This window comes from Seriola aureovittata, chromosome 6 (assembly GCF_021018895.1).
Source record: "Seriola aureovittata isolate HTS-2021-v1 ecotype China chromosome 6, ASM2101889v1, whole genome shotgun sequence".
Classification (NCBI taxonomy): domain Eukaryota; kingdom Metazoa; phylum Chordata; class Actinopteri; order Carangiformes; family Carangidae; genus Seriola; species Seriola aureovittata.
The window spans coordinates 27,059,607-27,081,922 of NC_079369.1; the positions used below are offsets into that span (position 1 = coordinate 27,059,607).

Genomic DNA, 22,316 nt, shown 5'->3' on the forward strand with positions numbered 1-22,316 from the left:
TAGAAGGTTTACGTGGGAAAGGTGACGAGTTTGCAGCTATAATTAAAGAAAGATTCATGTTTTTGTCAGAGCCCAGGTCTCAGTTACTGATGAGGACAGATAATATTTAATATAATATGATATAATAACCAGCAGCGATAATGAAAATGTGAGGGCAGTTCAATTTAAGACTTTAAACTCTTCTAAAATCACAAAGAGTGGAATACGATCTAACGTTTAACAACATGATGGAAAACCAGTACAGACCACATGGCCTCATGGCCTCTAGCAGTATATAATCATTCCTAATGATATAATTAATCAAATGAAGTCAACATGGACCTGGATAAGATGCAGAAAATGGATGAATAACCACCTGCAGCATAATCCACTGTCACAACAACCCCACCTTTAGTCTCCTGACACTTTACAAACAACATCACTGAGACAGAGGCGTCTTACCCAGACTGACGGATGGCACTTTGTTGTTGACAGGAAGGACAGTGACGTTGAGGTCGTACACAGGAAGTGTGCCGTGGAGGGGGACGGGAGGGGGCGGGGCGTCTCCATGGCAACAGCTCTCCGTCCCTCCAGCCTCACCGTCAGAAATGATGAGAGTGACTGTGTCGAACACCGGCTCAGGTCCGATCTCTCCTCCTGAACACACAGAACTGAGTCACTGAAGGAACCAGCTGCACTGAATGTGACAGTTCAAATCAATTATGATCATTATGTTTGATAACAAACTGAGACATAAAAAGTTACTGATATTACAGTATAATTTCCTTAAGGCCATTAAAAAGCTCCATATTTTCTTCTTCTCCTGTGTTTTATTTGAAGTGTTGATCCATAAGAAGATATATTTGTGGTTCATCTCCTCTCTCAGGCTTCTCTCTGGAGCTCTAGTAACAACAGGTCGGTGAGCCAATCAGAAGAGAGGAGACCTCTCGTCCTCACCTGTGTGGGCGTAGTAGATGTGTCCCTGCAGCAGGTCCTGCTGGGAGAACTTGTCCACAGTCAGTCCAGCTCTCTGCAGCTCCCCTCTACCCGGCCTCCGTGCCAGCATGTAGGTCAGCCTGGAGTCATCGCTGTCCCGGTCCGTGGCCGACAGGTAGTCCACCGTCACCTGTACCCGCCCCCCCTCCTCACAGCTCAGCTCCCCTCGCAGACCTCCACCCAGCTGGGGGGGCTCGTCATTCATCGGCAGGATCTAAAAACAGCAGGGGGGAAGGCAGAGGGTCCGCGTCGCTCATCACATGTTCACACTTCCTGATGCAATGAGCTCACAGAGAGACTACAGACACTAGAACATCTGTATTCTGTACACTGAACCTCTGTGAGCCACAGAGAACACACACAGTGAGGTCCAGGTCTGAGAAAGGTCTGAGGAAGACCGTTGTGCTGTCAATACACACTGATCTTTTTAAAATTGTACCTTGAAAAAAGTGTCTTTGACTTTTTTAATAGTTTGTGGATATTTATAGTATCTGTTTCTCTGTTTGTCTTAGACTCTTAGATGATTACCAGGGCTTAAAGCAAGGATCATTTCTGTGCCTGAAATGTGTTCCGGGGTTCCGGGAAAAAGAATGGAGGGAAGAAGGGTTAGGGTTTAATAAATGCATTTTCATTCCTCAACAAAAGACATTACATCTTGTGCTTGTGACTTGAAGTGCTGATGACGACTGAACATGAATTGATACCTAGGCTACTGTTATACGCTCAAAACAAACAAAATATACGCACACAAACAACACACAAATGGAAGATATTACAGATACTATAAGATGATGACAACAAATTTTTCAACACTCGTTCCCCCATTGGTCTCTAAACAGCGTATGCAGCATAATAGACCTACTGTTGTCAAACCACTGCCAAATTAGTCCAAAAAATTGCAACGATGATATGAGAACAAAACAAATACCTTATTCAGTGCAGTGCTTTTTCAAAGTACATGCATTATTGAGCTGATACTTCACTGAGCCATAGTGTAAACAAAGGTTTTTATTAATAAGGTAGGTCTACTTAATTAATACAAAATATAGGGTTCCTTTTGGCTGTATATATATATATATATATATATATATATATATATATATATATATATATGTATATGAAGCCATATTCTTGCAATGCGAGTTAAAAAAAATACACAAGAATATTTTCCATAGTCATATAATTATCTATTTTCAAATCTAAAACGGCCCTGGCCCCGCGCCAGAATTCCTCTAATAGCATCAATCACTGGAATAATGCTTGTGTTGTTAAATGTGAGGTCATCCATGTTCAAAGAGAAAGTAAACAGCTGGCTGTAAGGTGTGTTGCTGCCTTCTCTGATCACAGCAGCGTCACTGCACAGGTGTGTTCACTTGCACCTGTTCATCACTGCAGCAAGGTGAGAAGGGTCATGATGCAGGTCAGTTCAACCTTTCATCGACTTCAATGCTCTGAAGTACAAATATCTCTGTGAGCTCTTAAAGTTCTTTCTCTCAGACAGACTCACCTGGTCGCCTGGTTTCTGCTGGTTGATGTTTTACTGAAACTCACCTGTATTGGCAGGATCACATCAGCTGAGTTCAGACCGTCCGTCACCTTCAGACCGACCTCATCCCCAGTCGTCTCAGAGTCATCGTGGATGTACCTGCAACACAGTCAGTCTATCAATCAACCTTTATTTGTATCACACAGGTTCACAAAGGACTGACGAGCTGAGAACAAGACAGAACAATCTGAGACTGATGACAATCCTCCATCTGAATGAATTAAACTTTGGTGCGCATAGTTACTGAAAAATGAACTCAGCGGTTGAATTATTGATAATTTATCTGAGCTAACGAGGTACAGCATGTCAATACTGACAAACGTTTAAGCATTTATATGTTTGCTGCTGCTTCTTAGTAACAAGATCAGGTCGCGGTAATGCAGTTAAACATCACAGATCCACAATAACAATGCAGACTGACAGGCTGTGAGTCTGAGTCCCCTGCTCAGCCTGATTAAGTGTGAATTAAATGAAGTGTGAATTAGAGAAATAAAAAATGAAAATGAAACGTCTAACTGTGCGTGGTTCCTGAAGCAGTCCTCCTTGATGTGCAGGCTCACAATATAATGTCTGGAGCGGTGGAGAACCGTGGAAAAACGAAGATGATTTCTGCAGGAAATTAAGAACACTGTCTTCTCGACATGGCTACAAAACTAATGAAAAGTCTTAATTATAAGTAGTTATGTGCTGTGCCTTGTGTGGGGCAAGTATTGATGTCAATAAGACCAGGAAGTAATGTCTGGACCCCAAACGAGGCGTTTCATACAAAGGAGAAAAAATACGTTTTTACTCTGACAGAGTTTCTCCCTTTGGTGTAAACTGTGATCCTTGTGACTGTGGAGACCATTTACATGCACAAAAACCTATTTAACACACTACACGTGAGGAAAAACCCAGAAAAGCAGAAAAAGGTCCCCTTTAAAAAATACAAACAGTTATTTCTGATTAATGAGCATCATTTGGAACAGATTTTTGTTTGTCAGAGTATAACTGAGGCTGTATGTCAGATGAAAGAGCCAAAACACAGAGACCAAAAATTTCAACAGATTTGTAGGTCAAGAAAAAAAAAAAAACTCTCTTCAGAGACCAATCACACTCAGACACCCACATGTAAAGAACCACGTGTTTCCTCCTGAGGTTTTAGTTTATGTTCCTGGATCGGTGACTCTGTAAACACACGGGCCACTAAGATCCGATCAAAGACGGCGCAGACTAACAGTTTACAGAGGAACCAGGTCTCGTGGGTCAGAGTTTACATGTCTGCATTGAGTAATCATGGAAGTGAGGTATGGAACCGTCTCATTAGTGTTAGTGCTCTGTAATATTCACACAGCTTTGATCATGTTTGGTCTCCGTGTAACTGCAGCCAATGATCCGACAAACCAACATCCGCTCTGTGTTACGTGTCTGAGACCTTCATTGATAAGTTTCTGTATATTAGAAGCTGAGTCTGAAAACCAAAGAGAAAAACCAAAGGAAACTTGATGAAATAAAGAAGGAATCAGCTCTGGAGTAACAGCGTTTCTTTCTACAATATCTGCACAATGCAGCTGTAGTTAGACCACCTTCATCCTTCACAGCTACATGTCGAACCACGACCCTTAACCAAACCTAAACCTAATCCTAAAACATGATAACCTGTATTACGAAGCAGGTTATCAACTGGCTCAGTTAACCCTGGTTTACCTGTCCGGCTACGAGCGCATTCATGTGAAAGAGGCGGAGTTGTTTATTATAAGCAACATCATCTGAACCATGAATGAAGTTCTTAATATGATAAGAGAAGAAACGTTGATACCTGCCAGTAAGTTCGGTTATAACCACGTCCAAAAGCGATATTCAACAAGGTGAAATGTATTATCACATAACTAGAATAAAAAAAAAATCTATAAATTACTATTAAAGTCAGATTAAGGATTTATTTTAAATACGTGGATGAATTATCATTAAGTTTCTTACTCAGTATTTTCTCTTCAGTCTGATGATGAACAAACTGTTATGAACATGTGAAGCAGATAAAACAGTTAAAGTTAATGTCAGACTGTTTCTGCTGCAGAGAGGAGAGCAAGAAAAGAGAAGAGAAGTAGTTGATGTCTGATGAGTCAGACCAACATTAACAGTGTACGGATCATTTTTCTACCACCAAGGATAGACTCAAACACACACACACACACACACCCTCTCTAACCTGAGTCTCAGTCCTCTCAGGTCCTGCAGGGTGAACTCGTCTCCCTTCAGCAGCATTCGGCCCTGCAGCTCCAGTCGCCCATGACGAGCTGTCCTCTGGACCTTCACCCTCAGAGCCTCCTCAGTGCTGTCCCGATCCTGGACCAGGAGGTGCTCCTCCGTCATAAAGGCACCTCCGCCCTCCTCCACCCGCAGCAGGTTGGTGAAGGCCTGAGGATCCACAACAACAGGGGTCAAAATCCGGATATTCAAATGTCAGACTGAGCTCATAACATCCAACATCAAACGAAACATTCTCCTGGAGGTAAGAAGAAGCTCAGCCTCTGTGTGACCTCTGACCTCTGGTGCTTGGTCATCCACAGGGGTGATTGTGATGTTGAAGAGGAGGCCGGAGATGGTGCCACCGTGGTGGTCGCTGACGGAGAAGACAAACTGGACGAACAGTGGCGCCGGGCCGATGTCCTCCACAGGAGGCATGAAAGCCACTTTCATGTGGTTGACCGCATGCTGGGAGGAGACAGCAGGACAGGACGACAGCTTAAAGACACAGTAAGCTCCTTCAATCTCCATGTTTTTATACTTTATAACTACATCACAGAGTACAGCATCCACCCTGACAGGCTCAGCGCATTGGCAGCTGCTCAGCCTCAGTGGCGGAGGAAAATTCAGATCCTTTACTTGGATTAACGTCACACTGTGAATACTGCAGTCAAACAATCCTACACATCTTTTGTTCTCTTTATTTACTTACTGCCTCAGTGTTCTGTCACAACCACTGTTGTTTGGTCATTTTAGTAGCTGTATGTTGAATGAAATACTGATGTAATCATTCTTTAAATGCTGCCGCCGCCATTCGCCGCTATTAATGACAAGTACTGCTCTGTGTGTGATGTGGATGCAGCATTTTCTTCCAACAGATCTGGATTATTACTTGGATCTCAACACCATAAATATGCCTCTATATTTAAAAAAAAAAGATTTCCTGAGAAACTGATGAAAACGTCAGTCCCTCCACCAAATTTGGTGCAAATCACTTCAGTAGATTTTGGGTAATCTTGCTTACCAATAAACAAACAGTTGAAAACAGTCCTGCATTGAGAACGTTTTTCAAGTAAAACTATCGAAATATGATCAGTAAAAGTATCAAAAGTAAAAATACTATTATATTCTATATTATATCATTGGATCATTATCACTGATACATTAATGTGTGAGCATATTTTCTTAGAATAATCAAGTGATTGTTTTGTCCAACCAACAGTTCAAACCCCACAATGATTTATAAATATATTTAAATGATCCAAATAATTAAAAACGTCACGTTTGAGAAGCTGGAAACACTGTTGACAGTAAAGACTTTGTTAGAATGCATCTATTGTAACCTCAGTGAGGTAACAGTGAAGACAGCACAGAACCAGAACCACGCTGTCTGTGTGTTTCAGGCTGCAGTGAGTCTACCTGTGTGAAGGACTTTAACACCGGGACCATGTGGTCTTTCTTCATGGCGGTGGTGGTGTCTGTGTAGAACAGACGTCCTGCATCCATCAGCCTGAAAAAGAGGAGGCTCAGTTTCATTTCAGAGAGCTTCGTGCTACGCTATATGCTGGTCCTGGACTCTGCCTTGTCCTTACCCAGGATGCAGTGGGCTGAAGCAGGGCTGCGTGATGACGTAGGTCAGGTCGGTGCCCGGGTGTTCTCTGTCTGTGAAGTGGAGGTGAGTCTGAGTGATGTAAACCACCTCCGTCTCTTTCACCGTCAGAGAGCGTACGCTGCCAGGAACCTCCACCGGCAGCTGGTCCTTTACTGGAAACACATGGACCACCATTGTCTGCAAACAGAGGGGGGGGGGAGTTTTCTAAAGAAGGGGTCTTATCTGCAGGACTTCTCTACTCTCCAATAGAGTTATAATGTTTGACTCACATATGTCTGGGAGAGGTTGGGCGGCTGGTGGCTGTCGGACAGCGTGATGTCGAAGGAGTCCTCGAACCGCTCCTCTCCTGAGTGCTGGTAGTAGATCTGACCCTGGATCAGGTCTTTCTGCAGGAAACTGTCCACTGGAACTCCTGCATGAGGAGCAACAAAGGATGTTCACCATGTGATGAGGAGCATCAACACAAAACCTCAGTCTACAACAAGAACACATACGCTCCACCCTCACCTGTCTCCTCGGCGGAGGTCTTCCTGACCAGCTGCCCCGCCCGGGGGGAGGAGCCTATTTGATAGAGGATGTAGTCGTCGCTGGAGTCCAGGTCGGAGGCTAACAGCATGTACTCCTCCAGCCTCACGGCCCCGCCCTCCTGCACCTCCACCGCCACGTTGTTGATGAGGAAAGGTGGAGAGTCGTCTTTAGGCAGGATGTTGATTGGGAACTTGTGGCGGATGCTGTGGCGGCCGTCGCTGATGCGGAAGACAATGTGGTCGCGAGTGGTGTCGCTGTCGGAGTGATGGTAGATGACCACGCCCTCCCTCAGGTCCCGCACACGGAACATGAACGCCTTCCCACCTGGGAAGAAACAGAGACACAGGTGAAATGACACCTGACACACAGATTATGTTGAAGTTGAAATGTTGTTTTCTCGAGCTGCAGCAAGACTGCGACTTTAAAACAGGCAGCATACCTTTCAAATACTGTGTGGTAGAATGGAAACGACAGATTTTGTCAACAGTGAGTGTTGACAAAGTATGCATGAGTGTGTATGAGTGTGTATGAGTTATGGTCATATGGTCAAAATGAAGTCAGACAGCAGACTCAATATCTACAACACAGTGACTGCCTCAACACAAAATCTGAGTCAGCAGGAAATAACCACAGTCACATGTGAATACTGAGTTACTGTTACAGTTTTATAATGACTGTGATTAATGTGATTGTTTTGTATCTTAAATTAAAAACATTTTTTAATTATATTTCAGATACATTTATACAATGATTAGCAATTTAAAAATAATGATTTTTTTATGGCCTGTGTCAGTGATGTAAGTTTAACTGCAGAATAAACAAGAAACAAAGAATCAGAAGTTAAATCCTCAACTGTGTTTAAATCTTACAAAAGAGTAGACTTTAGATTTGAGGAACTCAATAAAATGATTAAATGTAAACAAATTAAAATGTGGCTTCGACTTTTCATATTTGAGTTACATCTTTTTCCCTGTTCTTTCAGTGAAGTTGTACTGTGATGATGTGATCACATTATAATGGTCTTCATATGATTTAAGTCTCTAATTTACACATGACAAGAGAAAATAAATTCAATAATAAATAAATAAAACAGAGGAACAGAATCAATTACATGACACATAAATGTGATTTATTAAAAAGTTTGCAATATCAATATACTGTATATTAATATTGACAAAATATTCTTAAGTTTTTAATATTGATTTCAACCACACTGTGTAACTAACATTTCAATGAAATAAGTAACTGAAAATATATTTTTGTAATTTCTGTTATAAAATGGTCAAATTATTATTAAATATTTGGACAAATTTCTTAAAATACAAGTTTAACAATAAAAAATATATATGCAGTTTTTTGTAGTTGTAGCTTCAGATAATTATAATACTGAATTTTATTCCGAAAGGCTGATTTCTGCTTCAAATGGAGAGCGAGGAGTCTGAAGCCGTCGATGTTTGTCAGTGTGAATAGTTGGACTAAACATGAGAAACTTCTCTGTCCTACATTAATGAAGTAGGCCATGTCCATCTGTCAGCTCTCTGCTGCTGGCTGGCCTTCCTCACACTGTACAACATGCTAACGTTAACAGCAGAGTGTCACATGACTGGCGGCCTACTGGCCGACATGTGTTGTTGTCAGCGAACGGCTCGGTTCCCAGCCAAAGCTTCGCACTTTGATTCAATTACCGTCTCCAACACATGCAGTGTTTTTTTTTTCTCCCATTGTCACTTGGAAATAACAAGTTTCTCTTAGCGCCTGAAGGCACCGTGAGGCGCTGGCTGGAGTTTGTGCTGTGAACACCGGTGGGGCAAAACATGGCGTCCTTCCCGGTGGCCGCCCGGTTGCCAGGATGGGGGGCTTCCTGTCTCCCTGCGCGTGCCAGAGAGACAGAAGGGCAAGGTCAGCAGACAGATTGAGAGACGAGCGGTCGCGAGCCCGAACCTCATTAGCAACTTTACCGAGGGGAACCGGCTACTGGTCCAAGTGATGGAAACAACTTGATAATTAGGCCCAAAGGTGGCGTTGGGCAACAGGCCCATAAAGGAAAAAACGTGTGTGTGTGTGATACACAGAGAGAGGGGGAGTGTGTGGCAGGACAGGCAGCCATCCATTTGGCTGAAGGCGTTGGACGAAGCCTGCAGTGACTGTCCCCGCGCAGCAGCGTCACCGCCCCCGAGTTGCAGCATCGCGGGTCAGCAGCATCCTCCTCCTCTGAGACGCAGCTCCACCAGAGGATGTGTGACGAGAGCAGAGCCAAACTTTTGTTGTTTTACTGCTTCTTTACTAGAGCGGCAGATAAACAAGAGTCCAAACTGAGGAGGAGGAGGAGGAGGAGGAGGAGGAGGAGGAGGGGAGGAGGAAGGGCAATGGGGAAAAATGCCTAGTGGAACAAAAGTTTCAACAACCAGCCAACTACTGTACTGTGTTATTAAACACTGCTGAAACAATCAGATCATTAATTCATCAGCTGACTGACAGAAGAATAATCTGCCACTACTTTGATAGTAATTTGTGAAGTTAAAATAATGAATCAAAGCCAAATACTTCCTGATTCCAGCCTCTGAAATGAGAGGATTCACTGCTTTTCTTTGTCATGTCACTGTCTGTTGGTTGAATTAAAAAAAAACATTTAAAAAAACATTTAAAGACGTCACCTTGGGCTCTGCAAAGTTTTGACAAAGTCTTGAAGTATCATTGACTTAATGATTAATCACTTAATTAAGTTAATTGGTAATGAAAATAATCATTAGTTGCAGTTGCCTACATTTAAATATAGTTTGTCTGGAGAATTTTTGATGGGTGATGGTAAAAAGTTCAGATCCAGTTTTTAGTGGTTGTTGAAGAAGCCAACGTTGACTGATGGTATTAAACAGTGTCAAAGTCACATGATTTGTTGACCCAACCATCTGTTTCAACCTGGAGGCTTCTGAGATGATCACCACAGGTCTCATCAGGTAAATATAACCTGAGGATTTTTGAGGTATTTGAACAAAGGACCACTGATCTTCTCCTTCGACAGTTCATGTTCAGAGCTTTTTGAAAACAGGGCAAATGTTTAACAAACACCATTTCCCAACATCCCTGGACGTTTGCAGGCTAAACGTTGCTGTAGACGTTTCAAGACAGCAGAGATCACAACTACAAAGTAGAAAAGATGACCTCAGAAGAGAGAGGTGATGAGTTTTATGGATGTGGATGACACCGTGTTACGATGATGAAGCTGCCGAGCTTGTAGTTTTCTTCATGTGAGCTGTAGTTGAGACTGTGATCCGTTAAATCACGGAGGTTTCACTTTCTTACAGAGCCGCTGTAGTGGAGCGTAAACTCCAGAAACAAGCTTAATTTCTTTTCCAGATAGACATAAAAGAAATCAGAGATTGTATTGTGTTGTTGAAGCTGGTCGAACTCTACATCATGACTTAAACTCTCTGTAACATTAAATTCATTTCCATCTGTAATATTTGTAGTAAGCTACAGTTATTTTGACTCTTTGACAGACTTTTTGGGCTTAAATTTCTGACCCTTTTACAAACCTACAACCTTGTAAACTGCTAGTTTCCCAACCTGGGGGTGAGGACCCCTCTGAGCGATCCCCGGATAAATCTCAAGGGTCATGAAATGATTTAAAGGCAACAGGAGAAGAAGCAATTATATCAGACTTTTCTTTAGTTTTTGGTTTTTTTTTGGGGAAACACTGGATACTTTACAATAACAAGCCTCTAAAAATCATTTACATTTATTAACCTGAGGAGGAAAATGTTTTAAAGGGTCACAAGCCAGAAAGACTGGGAACCACTATCGTGAAGCCTCATCCCGTCACTGGTTTGGTTTTTGTTATGGGAGCTGTAGCAGAAGCAGCAGTAAGTAGAAAGTTTAGGCCAGAACAGTTGTGAGTTTGCTGTCATCCACACGAAGTGTATCCAGATGATGAATTAATCTCTCAGCACAGACGACTTTAAAAGCCCAGTGCAAGCTGCACTTACAGGTCATGATTCTCATGTTTGTCAATGTGTCTACGTTAGAGAGAGATCACGTTCAGTATCAGACTTTCATGCCACAGATTTGAAGAAAGGATCCAGAGAATCAGCTGAAAACACGCCGCTCTGTTTCTATACGTCTAAAGCAGCCATGAAAGGTTAACTCCCTGCCTGAGCCCCTCGGGGCCCCCGCTCTCATGCCACCTCAACCCCCCTCCCCTTTCACTCCCTCCTCCTAGCTGGTAGCATGAAAACCTGTTTGGGGACAGTGCATCTGCTCCCTGTGCACAGTGGCATGAAATGGCATAAGTCCCTCCAATCTGCTCTGGTCCCACTCCCCGTTCGAGACAAAGAGGCCGTCTCCCTACGCGCTGGGCTGGAAGGGACAGACGTGGACGGAGAGGGAGGCAGCAGCAGCCTCGGCGCTGCCACGGCCCCTGGCAAAGTGGCCACGGCCCCGTTTTACACCTGATTAGGAAACACATGCAGGGCCACTAGACATATGCTTCCCCAGCCACACCACGGTCCCTGACGGATGGGCAACACATGGAGGAAAAAGGGCGGAAAAGGCCAGACGACGTTCTCTGGGAATTCCCAGGGCAGTGTGTGTGTCGGAATACCAGCACAGGATTAAAGCAGCGAGGTATAAGGACAGAGGAGCAGTGTAAGAGCAGAGATGGATTCTTCTTATAGTCATGAGACTGAATCAGCGTTTTACATGTAAATAATGAGGTGTTTTTCCTTGTTGTCAAACAGTTTCCTCTCTTATAAAACAGGCCTAGTATAGACACATTTAAAACAACCAGAACATGACATAACTAGTCCTGATCCAAGACTGATTAAGAAAATGCTCATTTGTGATTTTGAGGAGCTGGTGAATCTCCAGTACAACATTAACTAATGGAAAGCAACATAGAAAAAAAGACGTTTGCTTGTTTCCTGGATTAAAATTGCCAAATTTTGCTTTTCACGATACACCAACTTTTCCACCTCAGTCAAATGTAAACCTCTTTCTTTTTTCTTTTTTTTTTAGCAATGTTTCAATTTTCAGTATTTCCATTCAGGGTTGTCATGTGCAAACTGATGTTTGTGAATTAAAACAGGTGGATAAAAGTGAGAGCTACATATCATATATAAAAACATTATATGTGTAACTTAAGTTAAAAATATAAAATTATTTTTCACAAAGCAGGAATCAGTTATTTGCTTCTTAAAGAGGTAAGTGACCCAGTCACCTTTGACCCCTCACCTCTGACACTGAGACGCCCGTGTAGAGGTCCGTCCACAGCCACCAGGTAGACGGCATCGATGTTGTCGTTGTCGACTATCTGCAGCTCCTCCCAGGTGATTGGTCTGGACTGACCCTCCAACAGGTCCAGACCTGAGACACCAGACATCAACTGTTACTAAACAACGAAATGAACTGAACTTTGACATCATGTGGTTTGTCGAGCTGCCACTTCACTCATGTTCTCAGCAGGTATACAGTGAAAACATGTTACTGAGAGGGAGACCATCTGTTGTGATATTTATGATGTACCCATGTTCCAGGAGACTCTGGGTGCATTTGTTTCAGTTGCCCTGATGGAGATGTGGACCATGATGGGTGGGCTGGTCACATAGAAGCCGTCTATAACCTGGAACTCCACCTTAGAGAATATATAGGAACAGATACAAGATATATACGTAGCAGAAAATGTCATTTACGTCCACCTTGGTTTAGTTGAGTACTAATCTCTCAGTGACCTTGGGAGTGACCTCATCAGCTGTGAGCATCATCATCAATCCAGCAGCTCAAAAAAATGTCTCTTTAACAGAAATCCACCACATAAAAAAGGTGGGCCTTTCAGTGTTTTTGTGGTCATCACAGGCGTCACCAGAGGCTAGCTGCCCACAAACCTAAAGTAGTATACTAGCTAGCTAGCTCACCAACCAGAAAAGCAGATTTAAAAATAGTTACACCAGCTATATAATACTGTGTACTGACTGAGAGCAAACCAACCCACAGGGCTCTGACAGCGATTTTTATAGTAAGTTAAGAGGAGACAGATATTATCAGGAGCCATTGGCTGATTTAGCTAATGGTCCAGTTTACGTCACACACAAGGTTCACTAAGATCAAGAATTAATCCTAATTAACAGTTAATTTTTATTTTTTGCTGCTATTTGGGGCTACAACTGCAGCTTTATATATATATATATATATATTATATATATATATATATCATTGGAGGGAGATATTGATTTTCTATGTTTTCAATCATTATTATAACCTCCCTTACCTCATAGTTCCTGCGGTGTGATTGGCTGCTGTTGGGCGGCTGGTAGCCCACTTTCATCTCGTGGAGGTCCGACCAGGTGAAAGACCTGATAGGCTTGGTGTGGTCGTCCAGGTGGGTGATGTAGCCCTCGGCGGGCGGGACGGTCACGTTGAAAACCAGCCTCTCCTGCGGCGTCTCGTGGTCCTTGGCGTCCAGCGCGGCAGTGGTGAGCGGGGTGAGGATGAACTGGTCCACCTCCAGGATGAAGGAGGCCATGAAGGCGGCCTGGGGGGGCTGGTTCTGCATCGCACCGTGGATCAAAACCGGCAACCATACCGCCTCTGTCTGGGAGCGAACAAAGGGAAGGTGGAAGCGAAGATAAAAGATAAAGTTTCCACTTCGCTTCTCATTGGCTTTCCTTTTTCCAGTGTGTGCAAATCTGCATTTCCTTTAGGACACAAATGTACATTCTAACACAACATATAGCACATAGAAATCAACACATACAGCTACTACTTCTGCTGTTACATGTGGTGTCGAAGAGTAAGCACCACAATATACAATCAGATGTGTTAAAAATGACAGGTCTTTGTAAGAAAGAGACACTTTTCATGTGCTAATGAGGAGAGAAAAAATGGTTTTAACATTTAGGATCTTTGGAGCCCTCTAAACCCCAGCAGAACCTTCTGCTCCACATCCTCCACATCCACAGAGCTGAGAAAAGTACATGGAAGTGGGATGTCACCTTCTGACTGCCAATAAACCTCTCAATGTCTGAGACGCTCATCTTGTCTGGAAAACGTCACCATCCAACTTGGATATGACAGAATCTGCTGTTTAACTTGTTCAACTTAAAGTCTGTTGAGTAGATTAACTACACGTCTTCTCTACACTGGATGTCACATTGGAATAATATCAATATTATCTTCATCTAATTTCTTCCAGGTTAATTTCTGATTTATCCCGTACCTCCAGCAGGGCCCTGGTGGCCTGGTCCCTCAGCTCCACCCTAATGGGGATGTAGTCAATCTCAGGTGACGGAGGGCTGAGGTGCTGGTACTTCAGACCGGAGGTCAGGAAGTCCTGGCAGCCGGTCTTGAGGAAACGAACCTCCTTGGTGTCATGAAGACAGGGTTTGTTTCCAGGACAGAGCGCTGCTGTCTCTCTGCCTGAGGACAAACACAGTGGCAGACAGAGGGTTTAAAGACAAAACTGACTGTAGAGCACCAGGAGCAAACCTGCAGTTTCAGGTGGTGGATACATAAAATATCAAGCATGAAAGCATTTAAAATGTTCCGTTTTAAAATGTTCTATTTAATTTTGTATTGTCAAATATCTATTTTTATTTGTGTGTATTGTTGTTTTATTAGTATTATGTTTTTTTGTTTTTTTTTTATATTTTGTTTTGTGTTCCATTTTTATTCTCTATTTCATATTGTTTTTAATTTATTTTCTTAATTATTTTATAAAAACGTATTTATTTTTTATTGTTTACCCATGTCTTATTTAATTAATTTTAATTTAATTAACATTTTTATCTTATTATTTATTTTTTTATTTTCTTCAGTGCATTCTACCTTTTCTCACTGGTTTTGTTGTTTTATTGTAAAGAGCTTAGTAACTATGTTTAGAAAAGTTCTACATACTGTTAATAAAGTTTGTTTAATATCATTATCATTATCATTATGATTACATTTCATGGTGAGATAATGGTAAGTGTTTAAATCCATTTATCTAATTTATATTGATGATGTTATGTTGTATATTGTTTCAACAAATTAAAATCATGATGTTGTTAAATTCAAAATAAGAAAATAATTCAGTGATTTTCAAATAAATCATCTACTAAAAATGTTAAATTTGGTTGGGGAGCTAACAAGCTAACTGTCTGTACTCCTTACTCCTCCTCTATGTTTGTAAAGTGAGTTTGTAGTCAGTTTAACACCTGGTTACTGGTTAGTTTCACCTGACAGCTAGAGACAGTAGTGATGCTTCAGTACTGTTGCTATGGTTACCAGAGCATCACTTCAGAACGGAAGCTTAACTGTTGACCTGATCTGTGACTGTATACCAATGCGTAATGTGTCCATATGTGACGTACTCTTCCTCTGGGTGGAGTCCTCTTCCCTCACCAGCTGACCCAGAGCGGGAACGTTCGTGTCGGTGGTCATCAGTCTGACGGTGCAGACCAGGTGGGCGGCGGTCCTGATGCTGAGCACAGAGCTGTCGATGGCGTTGGATAAACCGTGGAACTGCGGAACCACCAGAGGAGCGCTGCCCAGCTCCACCACACCAGACCCCGAGTCCACCACCCGCACCAGCAGAGCCACAGTCTCCACCAGCGTGTCTGAAGACGTGAACCTGCACACCGATACCATACATCATGTTAGAAGAGATCCTTTAGACAGAGTTTAAGCTACTCAGTTTATACTCCTTTATAATGCTCAGTTAGCTAGATGACCAGTTTACCAAAGTTTCTCTGTTGTCACCAAAATAAAAAGCTGATGAATGAGGTGAATCATCACCAATGAAAATCACCATTAATACAGAAATTCCCTAAAATCACCATTTGCACTGATTTTTAACTTACCATGAAGGTTGTTGGTGCATTGGCAGAAGCTTCTTTGGATTTCTGCTCATTTACTCTTTCTACATTGATTTGTCAATTCTGAAACCCAAGATCGATCTTTGTATCTGAGCTTTGTCCTACGCTTAGTAGACTTGGGACCAAAAGATTGACGGTTCGAATCCCTGGTCCAGCAGGGAGGGTAGGGGAAGTGAATGAATAGCGCCTTCCCTTCCCCACTACCTAACTTCCCAACTGCTCCCCTGGCACTGCACCACTAATGACCACTGCGTGCGTGTTCACTACTTATGGATGGTTTAAATGCAGTGTGTGTAAACATACGAGGACAAATAAAGAATTAACTCAACTAACAATATCTGATGTAATTGAATCTATTAAATCAAATGTGGAGCTCAGAGCCAATATCCAGAGCTGTACATGAAACGTATACATAGCTGTTTATTGTAAACTGGTAGTAATCACTGGCGTCCTGCAGCATTGTAAAAACCAATGAGCTCCGACAAGTGTTTTACGTCATCTCTGATTATATAACATGATCACTAACTGTTTAAACGACACCTACTTTAACTTGTACAACAATTACTACTGCTGCAACTGTAAACATTACCACTACAACCACTGCTGTTGTACTAATACTACAGCACTAATGCTGCCACTGCTCGTATTAGTGCTAAACTGAGTTGCTAACTAACCTGTAGACTCTGAGCATCACCGTGTCCTCGTCCAGCAGGGGGCTGCCGTTGTGGACGTATTTTATCTCGTCCTCCAGGAAGCTGCAGTCAAACACCTGCAGACAAAACCCAGGAACACCATTGTACCTGTTCTGTTTGTTTGTAACAGTCAGCTTCACACTGTGATGGACATGTTATCACTACAGCAGGTGTGTCCTCACCTGTGGAGTCAGCCTCCCCACTCTCTGAGTGACGGGTTCATTCATCACCACCTCCACCTTACAGTCTGCGGTCGGATCCACGTTGACCTTCAGCTCCTTCTCTGTGATGAACACTGAGCGACCTCTGGCGACCTCCACGCCAGAGTTTACCACAACCAGACTCCCGCTGCAGACAGACATCACCGCCAGGAGCAGCAACACGTCGAGAGCAGCCATGTTAGGATCAGTGGGGGCGTCTTTGTTTCACAGGTTCAGGAAAGAAAAGTTGTTCTGAGGGAAAATTGTGAATCACAGCTGATGGAGAAAGAAGGTCTCAGTGTTTCAGCATCTTCCAGTTAGTCGGCCTCGGCCCTCGTCCTCATCTCTCCTCCAGAGTCTCTGCAGAGGAGAGAGGAGCTTTAAGAACAAACAAACACAACAAAGTCGGCTTTATCTTTATCTGTGAAAGAAAAATGTGTCTACACCACTATCTTCATAAAACCATGGATAAATGACTGAATACCGTGCACAAACACAAGGACAAATGGACCTGGATGAGTTCGAGACCTTTCTTCTGACCTTACCCATCACCTAAACTTCTTTACATTTCACCCAACATTTCATTAAACCTAAAATTTGTAGCTTTTATCTGTGTGTTTGGTCTCCACCAGCTCCTGAGGGAAATATCTGGCTCTTCAGCTGCTAAATGCTCCACTATGTTCATCAGATGCTGTCTGACCGAGTCTGTCTGCTGTTTGCGGCTCGGCACGTAGAGGTCAAAGGGTTTATCAGAGCAGCTGGAAACACCAATAACAGACAGGAACTGCACCTCAAAAACCAAAACTAGAAGCTAAAAGAAGCTGAACAGCTGCTGCACAGAGATGGTGACGAACAAGCAACAAGAAGAAGTGACTCTAACGTTCTTTGCAGTCTTTACAGGTCAGATCTGATGCAGTCAAAAGCCAAAGCTGTAAACCCAACCTTTGACCTTTCCCAGCACAGAAGCTTCTTACCTCAGCCCTGAGTCTAATAAGTTTATCTGTGTCATTAATACTTACAACAAAAATCCTGAACAGCTCCAAACCTTCCCCAGTGCCACAGTTTACCCCCTAAAACTCTTGATTTTTACTGGTAAATTACTCAGCTCTGAGTCCGCTCGACTGCCTTTAGCCAGCACCAAAACTCCTCTAAATCCTCCAAACCCTTAAAAAAAACTCCCAGCATGCAGTTGGCTGGCCCGGCTTCTTCCCCCGCTGCTCCACACTCCTGGCCGGAAAACGCTTTCACCCTCCATTTCACTTCAAACCAAAGCCCACTGCAGGAAACAAGAGGTTAATCTGCGTGACCCCGCGGAGGTGCTGGAAGTGGCATGGGACGGGCGGAGCGGGGGGAGGGGAGGTGTTCCCAGGATCAAAGCAGGGCACCAGCTGGAGCCGGCGTGTCACTTCCCATCCAGCCAGACGAGCATCGGTTCGTTAGTTTGAGGTTTCAGCTGGATGTGTGTTTAACCTCGGCTTCAGCTCGGTGAGAATGCGGCGCTCAGGAAAATCCACAAAACCTTTTGAAAACTTTGTGAAAATTCTGTTGAGGATTTTATTTTGCCAACAGCTTAACAGGCAGTTTTGGACACACTCCAGTCCAGTGTGAACCAGCTGGGGGGGGGGGGGGGGGGGGCTTACATGTTACATGACCTCAGACTCCACAGGTTACTCCACGACTTCTTCCTTAAGACAAGGGTATCCATCAGAACTGCCTTTTGATTGACAAACAGCTTCAGAAGCATCAGGATGTGTGTGTGTGTGTGTGTCGGCTGTAACTTCCTGATTGGCCAGGTGTGTGGAGGTGAGAGGTCGTTCTTACATAACGGCTTCTGGCACAACCGAGGGCCAAACCACAAATTCAAGAAAGTTATTGTCACATGCATTAAAACGCCCTGTCTGCTCTCTGCTCTCACAAATAATGTAACAACCATATACAGTCATGTTATGATCACCAGTTTCAATGGTAAATGGCTCTAAATGCTACAACAGCCGTGAAGAAGACGTCAGTCAGAGGTTTGAACCAGAGCAGCTTCTATCCGCCATTAGTGCATGTGACCAAATTTTAAGCTCAGTGATTAGCTGTTTCTTGCCAGAATGCACTGTGGGAAGTCATAGCTAACTACTCACCCAGAACTTTTATGAACACCAGCTTGTATCTTTGACTTTTTTACTAAAGAACCTTCTTAATCTTTTGTACTGATGATTCATCCAGGAGAGTTTCATGTTTTCAGTCACCTTACATTATCTATGGGAAAAAAACAATGGAACTTTTAATTTTGGAACCAGGGGCACTTCCCACCTCCCTACTCTCAACAGTTACACACTGTGTTATAGTTTAAACAAGTACATATAAAAAAGAAATAAGTAGACTTGAATAAACAGAACCTGATAGCAGCAGTAATCCTGGATAAGTGTTGTCTCTGGCTTCTGCTCTTTTCCTGCACCTGGCATCATATCTCATCTATGTATGGCTGCTTGTTTGTTATTATTTTGGAGGTCTAGAGAGGCTCTTTGCATGTCATCATACATCAGCGCCATCTTGTATTGAAAATATGCACCATTCAAACAATTATGCTCCCCTCCTACATGGTGAACGTTGTAAAGAGACAGTTTAATTCACAAATTAAAACAATAAATTAATTAACTAATCACTGTGCCTCTATTTTCGACAGCTATTGGAAGGATTGACTTAAAATGAGGTTCAGACATTCTCGTTCACCAGAGGATGAATCTTTCTGACTGTCTGATTTTCACCCTAGCATTTAGCATTTAGCTACCAGAGCTGTTAGCGTGGTTGGAGACTCTTAGTCTTGTTTGAATTTTACATAAAAGATGAAAGTTATAGGTCAGTTTTAGTTTAGTTTAGTTTTTTATGGAGTCTTCAGACAGATAACAATCCAGACACTACAGAGTCAACAGCTTTCACTTCCCTGCCTTCTCCCAGAGAGGAATTTATTTTAATCTCACCTGGGCTTCCTTTGGATTCCCGTCTTGGCTCTGCAGAGATGACTGAACGTTGGACGGGATTTCACTCAAACCAAGGCAGGACGCTTCTTAAATGATCCACCAGCTGCTGCGATGGCTGGAAGTGACTCACTGCTGCTGAATGGGAAACATACACTGCAGCTCTGAGGTGAACAGCTCTGAATGAAACATGATAATTAACTTCAGATCTGACCACAGTCAGACCCACACAGCCCTTTGAACACTGACGCTCTCTGGACTCTTTAGCTGGTGGCTGTGCCAAATGTAAAAGTTTAAACTGGATTATTTTCATTCCAAACATTCCAGGTGTTCAGTGTTTCCTTCACATTTCCATGTTTTAAACAGTGAACAAGCACAAGACTAAAACTGTCCACTACTACTGCAGAGACCACAGTAACAGCTCGGTAACAGTCACAAATGTAACTAAAGCTGCAAAACTGCTAATGCTATCAGTGCTACTGCTGCTGCTCATTGCACTGTTACTGCAACAGCTACATGAACAACAGTACTACTACTACTACTCCTACCACAACTACCACTGCTGCTGTTTTACTGGTATCTGAAGGTGTTTCACACCTAAAATTGGTTTTCTCTTGTCCGATTCAGTCGATGAGTTTGTAAACTTGTAGGTTCAGTTTGTTTTCACACAGAGAAAAATTCAAGTGAATCAAAATGCATCACTACAAACCAGGTGAGAACATTCACTCCTCTGATTGGTCAGACTGTCTGGCTGGAGCAGGAAAGTAAACACAGGAAGAAGGTGACGGGAACCGTCGAGCTCTAACTTGTGAGTTCACCTGCTCGTGGGGTCGGATCCAGTTCACAACTCTTTCACACCAAAATTGAAGCGCTCCAGAGTTCGTTTGGGACCGAACCAAGACCAGCTCCTCGAAAGGGTCCCGGTGCGATTATTTCGTCCGCACCCGGGTGTGATTACTTTTCACACCTGCACAAACGAATCGTACCAAGGGGGAAAACAAACCAAGGTTCAGTTTAACCAGACTAAAAAGCACTCTTGAGTTCTGAGTTCAAAAACATCTTCCAGGTTTCATTGGCAGGTTTAGGACAATAAACTATGTTTACATTAGCTAAACATGCTGTATGAGTGGTTAACTATTCCCACTACTTTAAGCTACAACGCACTCTGTGTATCTGTCCAGTGCGTTTGTGTGCAAGTTTATCTGCACTGTAAATGCAGTTTAATTAAATTTACTTAACGATTTTAAGGCAACTGATTTTCTTTGTATGTGAATTTCTGTTTATTCATGAAATTCTGTCTGTACATGAGTTTAAGTTTGTGTCTGTTTGTATGAGTATGTGTTCATAAGTGTACTGTGTGTGCAATTGTTTGTACATGAATTTATCTGTATATACGTGAGTTAAATAGTGAGTCTGTTCACCTGTCAGTTTATCTGTTATTCAAGAGTTTAGTGTTCGTATGCAAATTTATGTCTACACAGTGAATTTCATTGTCTGTACATGAGTTTAACTGTTTATATGTGAATTTATCTGTTTGTACATGTTTATCTGTCAACAGTGAGTTCAGATGCAAGTGTGGATGCAGTAGGCAGCAGCTGCAGACCTGTAGGAGCTTAACTCACTGCAACAAAACTGTTTATTCATTAGTTTACCTGTTTGTATTTGGATTTATGCAAGTTTAACTTTTCATGCAGTGAGTTTATCTGTCTGCACACAAGTTTATGTGTTCATATGTGAGTTTATTTGTTTTTACTGTGAGTTTATCTGTTCATACAGTGAGCTCAGATGCAGGTCTGCAGCAGCTCTATGTTGTTGTGCAGCAGGTAGCAGCGGCAGGAGCTAATCACACTGCAACAACACGCTGCAGAGAAAGTTTCCACTGAACTCCTGCTGCTCTAATCACATCCTCAGCCCGTGAAACTGAAGGGACACACATCCATGAACGTGTGTGTTTACAAGAGAGTGAGTGTTTTAAATTAGAAAGAAGCCAAAAAGACAGAAGAACGAGAGGATAAAAGGAAGGAAATCCCCTCGTCTTCCTCCAGTCTGTGTCTCTTTTCTGTTTGAGGCCTGTTGGACATGTGTATGTGTATATGTGTGTGTGTGTGTGTGTGTGTGTGTAGGCACGAGACGGCAACAACCAAGTGTGTGTGAGAGTGTGTGAAGTTGGTTGGCACCTACCTCCAGTTGTTGGAGCTTCTGTGGTCGTCTCCGTCTTCTTCACCTTCTGCACACGCTCAGAGGAAGAGGAATGCTGTCACACACACACTCACACACACACTTCACACTCACTGTTTGCCACCACCCCCCCTTCAACAGCTCACCGTCACCCCAAGACGTCTGGCATCCAACAACAGAGAGAGAGAGAGAGAGAGAGAGAAAAGGGAAAGAGAGGGGGTAAATTGTGAGATAGGGAGAACAAAGGGCGAGCGAGCTTCCTCGACTAGTGGAGTCCTAAAGCCAAAACCAGAGAGAGAGCGAGAGAGAGGGAGAGGGAGAGGGAGAGCAGACAGGAAATGTGCTGAGGTTTCCAGGACTTTTATTTTTACAGCCCCCCGTCTCTCTGCCTCTGTCTTTGTGTTTGGCTTCAGTTCCACATCAGAGACCCGAACCTGGGATTGAAGAGGTTCTGTGTTGAAGTCCTGCAGTGTCCTGACAGTACATACACAGTGACAGACATGTTGACTGTGTAATCAGCTGGAGTGAAACACATGACAAGACATGACAG

General features: G+C 43.0%; 1 protein-coding gene across 1 annotated transcript in view; it reads right to left on the reverse strand.

The window, feature by feature from the left end:
• The window catches only part of frem1b (Fras1 related extracellular matrix 1b), a 45,601-nt gene extending 23,510 nt beyond the window's left edge, over positions 1 to 22,091 (reverse strand). The window contains 19 exon segments of the mRNA XM_056379362.1: positions 442 to 636; positions 937 to 1,189; positions 2,527 to 2,620; positions 4,710 to 4,918; positions 5,048 to 5,215; positions 6,167 to 6,257; positions 6,340 to 6,536; positions 6,629 to 6,771; positions 6,867 to 7,211; positions 12,114 to 12,245; positions 12,405 to 12,513; positions 13,147 to 13,470; positions 14,095 to 14,294; positions 15,227 to 15,486; positions 16,405 to 16,499; positions 16,605 to 16,982; positions 19,592 to 19,726; positions 20,407 to 20,555; positions 21,770 to 22,091. Coding sequence (XP_056235337.1) covers positions 442 to 636; positions 937 to 1,189; positions 2,527 to 2,620; positions 4,710 to 4,918; positions 5,048 to 5,215; positions 6,167 to 6,257; positions 6,340 to 6,536; positions 6,629 to 6,771; positions 6,867 to 7,211; positions 12,114 to 12,245; positions 12,405 to 12,513; positions 13,147 to 13,470; positions 14,095 to 14,294; positions 15,227 to 15,486; positions 16,405 to 16,499; positions 16,605 to 16,820 — 3,031 coding nt within the window. The 5' untranslated portion in view covers positions 16,821 to 16,982; positions 19,592 to 19,726; positions 20,407 to 20,555; positions 21,770 to 22,091.
• Between the last annotated feature and the right edge of the window lie 225 nt (positions 22,092 to 22,316).